The 11,954-nt window shown below is 48.9% G+C and overlaps 1 protein-coding gene across 1 annotated transcript in view; it reads right to left on the reverse strand.

Annotated features, from left to right (window-relative positions):
* Window positions 1-10,017, reverse strand: part of mycbpap (mycbp associated protein) — a 110,135-nt gene extending 100,118 nt beyond the window's left edge. Inside the window, exon 1 of the mRNA XM_052033357.1 lies at window positions 9,966-10,017. Within this exon, the coding sequence (XP_051889317.1) occupies window positions 9,966-10,017 (52 nt within the window). The remainder of the gene's footprint in view (window positions 1-9,965) is intronic.
* Window positions 10,018-11,954: the final 1,937 nt, after the last annotated feature.

The raw sequence follows: 11,954 nt of genomic DNA on the forward strand, positions 1-11,954 counted from the left end.
TGACTTCTCCTATGTATTGAGGAAGCATTGACTGCTCCCATAAGACCATAAGATATAGGAGCAGAATTAGGCCATTCAGCCTATCGAGTCTGCTCCACCATTCAATCATGGCTGATTTTTTTTTCAACCCCATTCTTCTGTCTTCTCTCTGTAACCCTTAACCCCCTTACCAATCAACGATCTATCAATCTCTGCCTTAAATACACCCAATGACTTGGCCTCCACAGCCCTCTGTGGCAATGAATTCCTCAGATCCACCACCCTCTGGCTGAAGAAATTCCTCCTCTTCTCAGTTTTAAAGGGACGTCCCTTTATTCTGAGGCTGTGCTTAGACTCTTCCACTACTGGAAACATCCTCTACACATCCACTCTATCCAGGCCTTTCAGTATCTGGTCGGTTTCAATGATCCTCTCATCCTTCTGAACTCCATTGTGCACAGGCCCAGAGACATCAAATGCCCAATGCTCCATTGAATCCATGCTGCACCATTGACTGCCCCTGTGCTGTATTGAGGATTCCACACCAAAAAACCGAAATATTTAGGAATGGAAGGGATTTTATTCCCTCACGTGTGGCCCATCTGAGACCATTCAGAATGATGGTAACCATCCAGTACCTGGAAGGCAATCATGGTGCCTTCATAGTGACCACACTACGCTGTGCCCTCTATTTTTTGACAAAGGCAGGCAACTATTGGATATCTGCTCAACATACAGCTCTTCACAACAATCACAGCTCAGGCACAAGGGGAGAATGAGAGCTATGCTGCCACTTGCAATGCTATTAACCAGATATTCAGCATCTTTGAGCAATGCTTCCATAGCCTTGACCATACAGGGGGTGGCTTGCACTTAAGGGGCAGAATGGGCAGGCACGGTAGTGTAGCGGTTAGCGTAACGCTATTACAGCGCCAGCGACCTGGGTTCAATTCTGGCCGCTGTCTGCAAGGAGTTTGTACATTCTCCCCATGACTGCATGGGTTTCCTCCGGGTGCTCCGGTTTCCTCCCACATTCCAAAGGTGTACAGGTTAGGAAGTTGTGGGCATGCTATGTTGGCACCAGAAGCGTGGCGACACTTGCGGGCTGCCCCCAGAACACTCTGCGCAAAAAGATGTATTTCACTGTGTGTTTCGATGTACATGTGACTAATAAAGAAATCTTATCTTATCTTATCTACATTTAATTTGCCTGCTGCATCACCTTCAAGTGGAAACTACATGGGCTCAACTTTTTAGGGAAGCTTAAGAGCACTGACAGCACTGTGAAGAAAAAAGGTTGAATGGAATTGCTACTCTTCACACAATGATGCTGCCCATGCCCACTCTGTCCTGCTTCCTCACAATGTTTGGGGTTACGTCTATGCACAGAAGCAGTGCAAGTCGTCAGTGTGGCTGAAGCTGCCCTCATTCAGACAAGTAGAATCATTCTTTTACACTGTGCCTGTGGAAAAATCTTAGGAAATCCTCAGTCCCTCCCCACAGAATAAGAACCTCTGACCTTCTGCAAACATGCTGATGAAGTATCGTGCACAGTCGTTCTCCCCAGGATACTGATGAGGTCACACTTTGCAGTGATGATGTCATTTAACTTTGTGACCATTTAAGGCCCCCATGAAGTCCCTTAAACAGTAGGATCAGGTGCTAAGTGTGTAACACTGCCTGCTGAAATGATCCAGAAGTTAAGGGGCACTGTGCCGTGTGGATTGGGAAAGTCTAATGGTTGGACCTTTGCCCACAGCCTGTGGGAGATTCCACTGCCCACCTGCTTTGAAAATCCTACCCTGAGGATATATCACAATTTGGTGAGGTTGATAGAAAAGAATTGTTCCCAAAATAATCCTGGAGGACAGCTCTTCTAGGCCAAAGCTCTTTTGACCTTCCTCCTACTACCTCCTCTGGGAAGGAGGGCATGTTTTTGGGCTCTACCTTGCTCATAGTCATGCTGGAGGTCAAGAACGGCATGCTCACCTCAAATTTCCAAAGTAAGTTGAATAAAGTTCTGCAGCGCAGTTCTCACTAACAACACACTTCCTGAGGACCTTGAATCCTTTAAGTACTGAGACGAGGAGGGATATTGGTACGGTCAGTTTCCTGCTGTTCAGAGCAAAGTTTCCTGTTTGTGCCTCACACATTTTATAAATTGTATTTTGTAGACTTTTAGACATAGCATTAATAATAAACTGAAACCTAGAAGTAAAAGTAGAAAGGCTGAGGTATTTAATGCACTACATTATTAAACATAATATAGTAGCAGCAGCCAAGGAGAAAATAATATAAAGAAAGGTGTTGAGAAAGCAATTTTCAACAAAAAATTCAACAGGGAAAGCCAGATCACATTTCCCCTGGGAAATAACACACCTTGCAGCTGGGATACAGATAAAAGGGAGAGGCACTGGTATCTTCGCCTTTATACACATAACACACTCGAGTCAATCAACTACGTGCCATTGGAGTGGGCTGAGCAGAAGGAATTGTCTAAACAGGACACACAATGTCACTTTAGTAAAGCCAGAGATGAGGAAGGATCATAACTACATTATTAAATTGAGGAGGAATCATTTGAGGTAACTGTTTGTGATTGATTCATTTATTGGAGCTGAGTTAATAAAATATTAATGGGCATGGAGCATCGGCCAATCCATTGCAATAGGGTAAAAGGCAACTGAGAGCTCCTCCAGGTGGAAACTTCATGTTAGCTGTGCTGTAATACGTGCAGCAGCTGAAAGAGATAAAGTGTAAGAAGAAGAAAGCCAAGAAGGATATTGCTGGCCGTGGACAACACTGAGATACTTCATTGTTACCCTTCAACTGACTGATCCATCACATCATGTCTGTTATCATACTGGCATTTTCTGTATGAACCAATGAAACCTCTTGATTCCCTAACCCATTGTTTAACGGATGTACTGTTGAAAGTATCCCGACTGGTTGCATCATGGTCTGGTATGGCAATTTGAATGCGCAGGAATGTAAGAAGCTGCAGAGAGTAGTGGACTCAGCCCAATACATCACGGGCACATCCCTCCCCACCATCGGTAGTATCTACATGAGACGTTGCCTCAAGAATGCAACATCCATCATCAAAGACCATCTGGGCCATGCCACCTTAGAACCATAGAACCATACAGCGCAAAACAGGCCCTTCGGCCCACCGTGTTGTGCGGTCCATCAGACCACCCTCACACGACCTAACCCCTTCCTCCCGCATATCCCTCTATCTCACATTCCTCCATATGCCTATCCAACAAGCTCTTGAACCTGTTCAATGTATCTGCCTCCACCACCACCCCAGGCAGTGCATTCCATGCACCAACCACTCTCTGGGTGAAAAACCTCCCTCTGACATCTCCCCTGAACCTCCCACCCATAACCCTAAAGCCATGCCCTCTCGTCTTGAGCATTGGTGCCCTGGGAAGGAGGCGCTGACTATCTACTCTATCTATTCCTCTCAATATTTTATATACCTCTATCATGTCTCCTCTCATCCTCCTCCTTTCCAGTGAATAAAGCCCTAGCACCTTAAGCATCTCCTCATATTCAATACTCTCCAATCCAGGCAGCATCCTGGTAAATCTCCTCTGCACCCTCTCCAATGCCTCCACATCCTTCCTATAATGAGGCGACCAGAACTGAACACAGTACTCTAAGTGTGGCCTAACTAGAGTTTTGTAAAGCTGCATCATCACCTCGCGGCTCTTAAACTCAATCCCGCGATTTATGAAAGCCAACATCCCATTGGCCTTCTTAACTGCTCTTTCCACCTGTGAGGCAACTTTCAATGAACTGTGAATATGAACCCCCAGATCCCTCTGCTCCTCCACACTGCCAAGTACCTTGCCATTCACCCAGTACTCTGCCCTGGAGTTTGTCCTTCCAAAGTGTACCACCTCACACTTCTCCGGATTGAACTCCATCTGCCACTTGTCAGCCCAGCTCTGCATCCAATCAATATCCCTCTGTAAGCTCCGACAGCCCTCCACACTATCCACAACACCGCCTATCTTAGTGTCGTCTGCAAACTTACTAACCCAGCCCTCCACCCCCTCATCTAAGTCATCTATAAATATCACAAAAAGTAGAGGTCCCAGAACCGATCCCTGCGGGACACCATTAGTCACTGCCTTCCAATCTGAGGGCACTCCTTCCACCACAACCCTCTGCTTTCTACATGCAAGCCAATTCCTAATCCACACAGCCAAGCTTCCTTGGATCCCTTGGCCTCTGACCTTCTGAAGAAGCCTACCATGAGGAACCTTATCAAATGCCTTACTAAAATCCATGTAAACCACATCCACCGCACTGCCCTCATCAATCTTCCTGGTCACCTCCTCAAAGAACTCTATCAGGCTTGTGAGGAAAGATCTTCCCTTCACAAAGCCACGCTGGCTGCCCCTAATCAGTCCATGATTCTCAAGGTGTTCATAAATCCTATCACTTAGAATCCTTTCTAACAGCTTACCCACCACAGACGTGAGACTCACCGGTCTATAATTCCCTGGCCTATCCCTATTACCTTTTTTGAACAAGGGGACAACATTCGCAACCCTCCAATCCTCCGGCACCACCCCCGTAGACAACGAGGACTCAAGGATCCTTACCAGCGGTTCAGCAATCTCCTCCCTAGCCTCTCGAAGCAGCCTGGGGAAAATCCCGTCAGGCCCCGGAGATTTATCTGTCTTAATATTATTTAACAACTTCAACACATCCTCTCTCTTGATATCAACAACCTCGAGAACATTACCCCTACCAGCACTCCCTTCTGCATCATCATGACCCCTCTCCCTGGTGAATACCAAGGAGAAGTACTCATTCAGAACTTCTCCCACTTCCGCCGCCTCCAGGCAAATTCTCCCACCTTTGTCCTTAATCGGACCTACCTTCACCCTAGCCATCCTCCTACCCTTCACGTACTTGAAAAAGGCCTTGGGATTTTCCTTAACTCTACTAGCCAAAGCCTTTTCATGTCCCCTTCTAGCTCTCCTCAGCCCTTTCTTAAGTTCCTTCCTTGCTACCCTATATTCCTCACGGGCCCTGTCTGAACCTTGCTGCTTATACCTCACGTATGTTACCTTCTTCTCCCTAACAAGTCGTTCCACCTCTCTCGTCACCCACGGTTCCTTCACCCTGCCATTCCTTCTCTGCCTCACCGGGACATACCTATCCCTAACATCCTGCATAAGATCCCTGAATATCGACCACATCCCCATGGTACATTTTCCTTCAAAAAGGACATCCCAATTTACACTCCCAAGTTCTCTCCTTATAGCCTGGTAGTTAGCCCTTCCCCAATTGAAAAACCTCTTGTCCTCTCTGCACCTGTCCCTGTCCATGACAATTTTAAAGGTTATGGAGCAATGGTCACTGTCCCCCAAATGCTCACCCACCAATAGATCCTTCACTTGTCCCGGTTCATTTCCTAAAACTAGATCTAACATGGCATTCCCTCTAGTCGGCCTGTCAACATACTGCGTCAGGAATCCCTCCTGGACACACTTAACAAATTCCGTCCCATCCAAACCTTTGGCACTAAGCAGGTTCCAGTCTATATTTGGGAAGTTGAAGTCTCCCATTATAACAACCCTGTTATTTCTGCTTCTCTCCAAACACTGCCTGCCAATCTGCTCCTCTATATCTCTACTGCTACTGGGGGGGGGGGGGGGGGGGGGCTATAGAATACTCCTAGTAGAGTAACTGCTCCTTTCTTGTTCCTTAATTCCACCCATACGGACTCTAGAGATGATCCTTCTACAACATCCATCTTTTCCACAGCCGTAACAGTGTCCCTGACCAGTATCGCCACCCCTCCACCTCTTCTCCCCCCTTCCCTATCCTTCTTAAAACACTGAAAACCAGGAATATTCAATATCCACTCCTCTTCTGACGTCAGCCACGTCTCAGTAATAGCCACGATATCATAGTCCCCCATACTTATCCAAGCCCTCAGTTCATCCCCCTTATTCCTGACACTTCTTGCATTTAAGTAAACACACTTCAGTCCATCTACCTTACTACTTTTATAGCCTGTATTCTGCTTCTCCTTCCCCAAAGCCTCTCTACCTGTTTGATCTAACTTTTCCCCATTCCCTTCTTCCTCTGACCTACTCCTTCGGTTCCCTTCCCCCTCACAAACTAGTTTAAACCCTCCTGTACCACCCTAGCAAATCTCGCCGCAAGGATATTGGCCCCCTTCTGGTTCAGGTGTAACCTGTCCTCTCTGTACAGGTCCCACCTTCCCGGGAAGAGATCCCAATGATCCAGAAATCTAAAACCCTCCCTCCTGCGCCAGCTTCTCAGCCACGCATTTATCTGCCACCTCCTCCTATTCCTACCTTCACTATCACGTGGCACTGGCAGCAATCCCGAGATTGCTACCCTTGAGGTCCTGTTCCTCAATTTTCTGCCTAGCTCCCTGAACTCACTCTTCAGGACCTCATCCCCCTTCCTACCTAAGTCATTTGTGCCAATATGGACCACAACTTCTGGCTGCTCTCCCTCCCACTCAAGAATTCTGTGGACCCAATCAGTGACATCCCGGACCCTGGCACCTGGGAGGCAACATACCATCCGGGATTCATGCTCACTGCCACAGAACCTCCTGTCTGTTTCCCTGACTATCGAGTCCCCTATCACTACCGCATGTCTCTTTCCCACCCTTCCCTTCTGAGCAGCAGTATCAGTCCCAGTGCCAGAGACCTGGTAACTACAGCTAGGCCCCTGCAGGTCATCCCCCTCAACAGCCTCCAAGGCAGAAAAATTGTTACTGAGGGGAACAGCCTCCGGGGTTCTCTGTCCTGTCTGCCTGCCTGACTTCTTCTTCCTCTTCCCTCCCCTGACAGTCACCATTCTATCTGCCTCCTGAACGTCAGATGTACCTGCCCTAAGGGGGGGTGACTGTCACCTGATGCACCGTGTCTACATGACTCTCTTCCTCCCTTATGCTGCGCAGTGTTTGTAGCTGCGACTCCAGCTCATCAACTCTGAGCCGAAGTTCGTCCAGCCTCAAGCACTTACTGCAGATGTGGCCATCTTGGACCGCAGCAAGGTCCACGAGTTCCCACATCTACTTTCCCTCCTAGCCCCTTCATGCCGAAGCCCCTTGAGCCAAAGCCCAGAACACTCTGCTGCCACTCACTCCGCTGCCTGCTCCGACGCTGCCCGCTCTATAGGCTCTTTCCTTTTTAAGCTGCCCGCGCTGTGCCTGCGCAGTCCAGCCCCCACTCGACTACTTAAAAAACTTATTAAAAAATCTAAACCTTACACTAAAAACCCTAACAAAAACCAACCCAACACAGCGACCATCGGGCAGGAGGTACAGAAGCCTGAAGTCCCACACCACTGGGTTCAGGAACATCTACTTCCCTTCAACCATCCAGTTCTTGAACCAACCGGCACAACCCTAATAACTACAGTTTAGCAACACCGTGACCACTTTTCACTAAAATGGACTTTGTTTTTTTTTGTTGTAATTGTGTTCTTTCTTGTTAAAATTGTGTATAACTTGAGTTTATGTTTTTCTTGTGAATGCTGCTTATATGATGCTATGTGCCTGTGATGCTGCTGGAGGTTTTTCATTGCACCTGTGCATACTTGTACATGTGACAATAAACTCAACAACACTGATCTTCGGGGAAAAGTTAAAATTTTTCAATTTATGTACTGCTATTTTAGAAGGCAACTGTCATACTACATGAAGACTGATGTCACTTTTCCATCTTGCGCCTTATTTGTCAAGCACTCACAACGTACACGCTGCTCTGCCAGACAGTCCGACAAGTAGTGGCAGGCGCACTATAATGCTACGATTGAAACTCTGATTAAATCAGTGGCTACATCACCAAATGATCCAATTTTACTTCATGATATTTTATAGTTTGGTTTGTTTGAATTTCTTTGTACTTGTGTTGTTTAGAGATGATAAGTCCCTCAGTGGTACACCCTGAATTCTAGCAATTGCTGCTCAGAATGGGTTTACAAATTGTCAGGTCTCTCAAGGCTTTCTTTTGACAGTCATGTCATGTTGTTCCATGATCTACAAGTTGAATATCAGTAATTACCAAGTTATGTTCAATACGAAATATAGAGAATTAATAATTTAAGCTTTACATGTAGTAAACTGTTTAAGATAACTAAGTTTATTGTGACGGGAATTGGAAATCATAACTTCTGTTGCCTGAACACTAAACTCCGGAATTCCCACTCTGAACTGCTCTCCATGTACCCTTCCCCTCCCTCCCCATGTCCCTTTTACAAAGCTGCAAAGCTTCTGATCACCTGTCCTAGTATTGATCTAGATACAAGAAATTCTGCAGATGCTGGAATCTGGAGCAATACACAAAAAGTGCTGGAGGAACTCAGCAGGTCAGGCGGCATCCATGGAGGGAAATAAACAATTGACATTTCAGGCCGAGACTCTTCATCAGGAGAAGGAAGGAAGAGGGCAGAAGCCAGAATAAGAAAGTGGGAGGAGCACATACAGGCAAGGGATACGTGAGTTCAGGTGATGGGTGAGTCCAGGTGAGGGGGGAAGGTAGATGGGGGTGGGGGTGGGGGAAGAAAATATAATAAGCTGAAAGGTGAGCGGTAGAAGAGGCAAAGGGCTGAAGAAGGAGGAATCCGGTAGGAGAGGGCAGTGGACCATGGAATAAAAGATGGGGGAGGGGTGGAGAGGAGACGGGCAGGTCATCAAGGCGGGGGAAGGGAGCCACGGGAATAAGGGAAGACAAAGGAGTGGGGGGGGGGGGAGAAAAAGAAAGGGTGGGGTTACCAGAAGTTAGAGAGGTCGACGTTGAGGCCATCAGGTTGGAGGCTCCCAAGGCGGAATATGAGGTGTTGTTCCTCCAATCTGCGTCTGGCTAGTTGGCTTAAGGTCAAATGTTGATCAATAATCCACTTGAGAAATGTCATGGGATGTTTAATATGTTGACAGTACTTTACTAAAGCACGTTCTAGCTTTGGAGGTGTTCTAAAATATCCCAATTAAATGCACAAAGGGAAGAAAAAAGTTTGGAGAATTACAGTGACAGCAAAAAACTGCAGATGCTGGATGTCTGACATAAAAACAGACAATGCTGAGGTTAGGCGGCATCTGTGCTGAGAGAAAGAGAGCTAATGTTTCAGATCAATGGCCTTTGGCAGATGAAGGGTCATTGAAACCTTTGTCCCATCTCTCCCACAGTTGCTGCCTGACCAGCTGAGCTTCCTCACCATTTGTTTTTATTTTAAATGATCTATTTAACGTCTGTAAGGTTTGAGATCTACATCAACTTGTTCACAGTTTAATGTACATGGAATCAGTAAGCATCCTCGAGTGCGGGTGCTACATCCCTTCCCTCTGACTGCTGATGTCGGACTGTGTGCTGTAAAATCACCCCGCGGGTCTGAAGGGCAGCGTTCCCCGGGGCTGAAGGGCAGCGTTCCCCGGACCGTGCCCCGGGGCTGAAGGGCAGCGTTCCCCGGGTCTGAAGGGCAGCGTTCCCCGGACCGTGCCCCGGGTCTGAAGGGCAGCGTTCCCCGGGGCTGAAGGGCAGCGTTCCCCGGACCGTGCCCCGGGGCTGAAGGGCAGCGTTCCCCGGGGCTGAAGGGCAGCGTTCCCCGGACCGTGCCCCGGGGCTGAAGGGCAGCGTTCCCCGGGGCTGAAGGGCAGCGTTCCCCGGACCGTGCCCCGGGGCTGAAGGGCAGCGCTGAGCTGGAGCCGGCAGAGATGACCCGCCGCTGTGGAGAATGGCGGGAGGGCCCGAAAGCCCAGACTAGAGGGAAGATGCAGGCGCCAGGCGCGGTGACCAGCGGCACAGGGCGGCGCTCAGTGTGGCGGAGGGCCGAGGGGGAGGGGAGGGGCGGCCCCGGGGTGGGGATGGGCTGCAGGGGACGGGAAAGCTCGGCATCGGCCCATGTGCGGACGGGGAGACGGAGCGGCCCCAGGGTTCCTCCGGGCGGGAGTGGGGCAGACCCCGCTGCCCTGCCCTTACCTGGCAGCCCCCCATCTCTCCGAGAAGCTTTGGAGCCGGTGCGCGTCCCCATGTCTCTGCCCAGCGGACGGGCCTAACCCGGCCCAGCTCAGCCGGCGCCTGGCAACGGCCGGGGCCTGGCAACCACCAGCGCCCTGGCAACGGCCGGGGCCTGGCAACCACCAGCACCCTGGCAACGGCCGGGGCATGGCAACCACCAGCACCCTGGCAACGGCCGGGGCATGGCAACCACCAGCGCCCTGGCAACGGCTTGGGCCTGGCAACCACCAGCGCCCTGGCAACGGCCGGGGCATGGCAACCACCAGCGCCCTGGCAACAGCCTGGGCCTGGCAACCACTAGAGCCCTGGCAACATCGGAACCATGGCAACGACACTTCAGTATTACCAAGGATACTCACCCCCCAGGGACTGGCCCAGGACATCTCCCCGCTCGATGCCCACCCCCGGGACATCTCCCCGCTCGATGCCCACCCCCGGGACATCTCCCCGCTCGATGCCCACCCCCGGGACATCTCCCCGCTCGATGCCCACCCCCGGGACCTGCATCGCCCAGGGTGGTAATCAGCGGGGCCTGGGTGAGGGTGAACTGCTCGGGCGAAGATCACGGGCAGCGGCATAGCAAGGGTCCCGCGGGAACGAGCAGCAGCGTGGGATTACCTTGTGTGATTTCGGAAGGGAGCTGCTGGATGGGCCGAGTGGTGTGGTTACTTAGGACGGAGAGTGTGGGAGCCAGAGGTATGAGTTGGAGTCCTGAGGCCAACAAAGATATCTAAGGCAGTGGCTTGGTGGCAATGGCTATAGATTGTGGAGATATACTTCTGTTGCTCACTGCACCGTTGGGATGCCCAGATTTGAGTTGCTAAATCTATTCTGAATCTAACTCATCTATCAGGCAATCTATCTTATAGATGTGATCTGAATCACTGCCCCATCTCATCAAAAAATTGGTAGTGCCACATAACATAATCATGACAATGAGACAGTAAATCTACAAAGACTGTAGGCTGCTCTTATCTACATACCTATCATTCAATGGTGCATCTGCAGCAGGTAGGTTAGTAACAGCAAAGTCAAGTAGATCTTTGGCAAAGGTTGGTTCTCTTGCTGTCTTGCACAGGCTGAGTCTAGCAGCTATATCCTTCAGGACTAGATCAGTTATGATGCTATCAAGCCATGTAGTGATGGACAACAAACACCTTGCCCCCCCATCCACAATACATTCTGTGCCTCAATAACTTTTTAAGTAGTGGTTGTTGGAAAAACATACAGATTCATCAGGCAAGGGAGGACAATAAGTGATAATCATCAAATGGCTTCTTTGTCAGTGTTTAAACTGATTCTAAGACGGTCCATTCCCTCCTGACCCTATTCCACTCTTCACCAGCCCTGGTGGGTCTGTCCTGCTTGTTGTTTAAATGTCTGCCAATCTCCATCTTGCATATATTCAATGACTGCCTCCACAGCTCTCTGGGAAACAGAATTCCAGTGTCATGACCCTCGAGGAAGAAATTCCTCCTCATCTGCATTTGACCCTGTTAAATCTTCCTCAGAATCTTTATATTTCAATAAGATCACCCCTCATTATTCTAAACCCCAATAAGTATAGAGCCAACATGCTCAATCTCTTCGTACATCAATCCTTTCATTTCAGGAATCAACTGAGTGAACTTTCTCTACACTGCCTCCAACGCAAATGTACCCCCCTCAAATATAGTCCACAGTACTCCAGAACTTCCCTCTTCCATACCCCTAAAGACCAACATTCCATTAGCCTTCCCAATTACTTACAATGACTGGATGCTAACTTTTTGTGTTTCATGTTCCAGGATCTCCAGATCCCTTTGTATCACAACATTCGGGCTAACTAATAATTTGCTTTTTCATTTTCCTTCCAAAGTGGATAACATCTCATCTTCTGAGGACATCTTCATTTGTCCATTTGTTTTTCACTCTCTAGTTGTTTGGTTGAGATTCAAAGAGTTGTAGACA

This window comes from Pristis pectinata, chromosome 18 (assembly GCF_009764475.1).
Source record: "Pristis pectinata isolate sPriPec2 chromosome 18, sPriPec2.1.pri, whole genome shotgun sequence".
NCBI lineage: Eukaryota > Metazoa > Chordata > Chondrichthyes > Rhinopristiformes > Pristidae > Pristis > Pristis pectinata.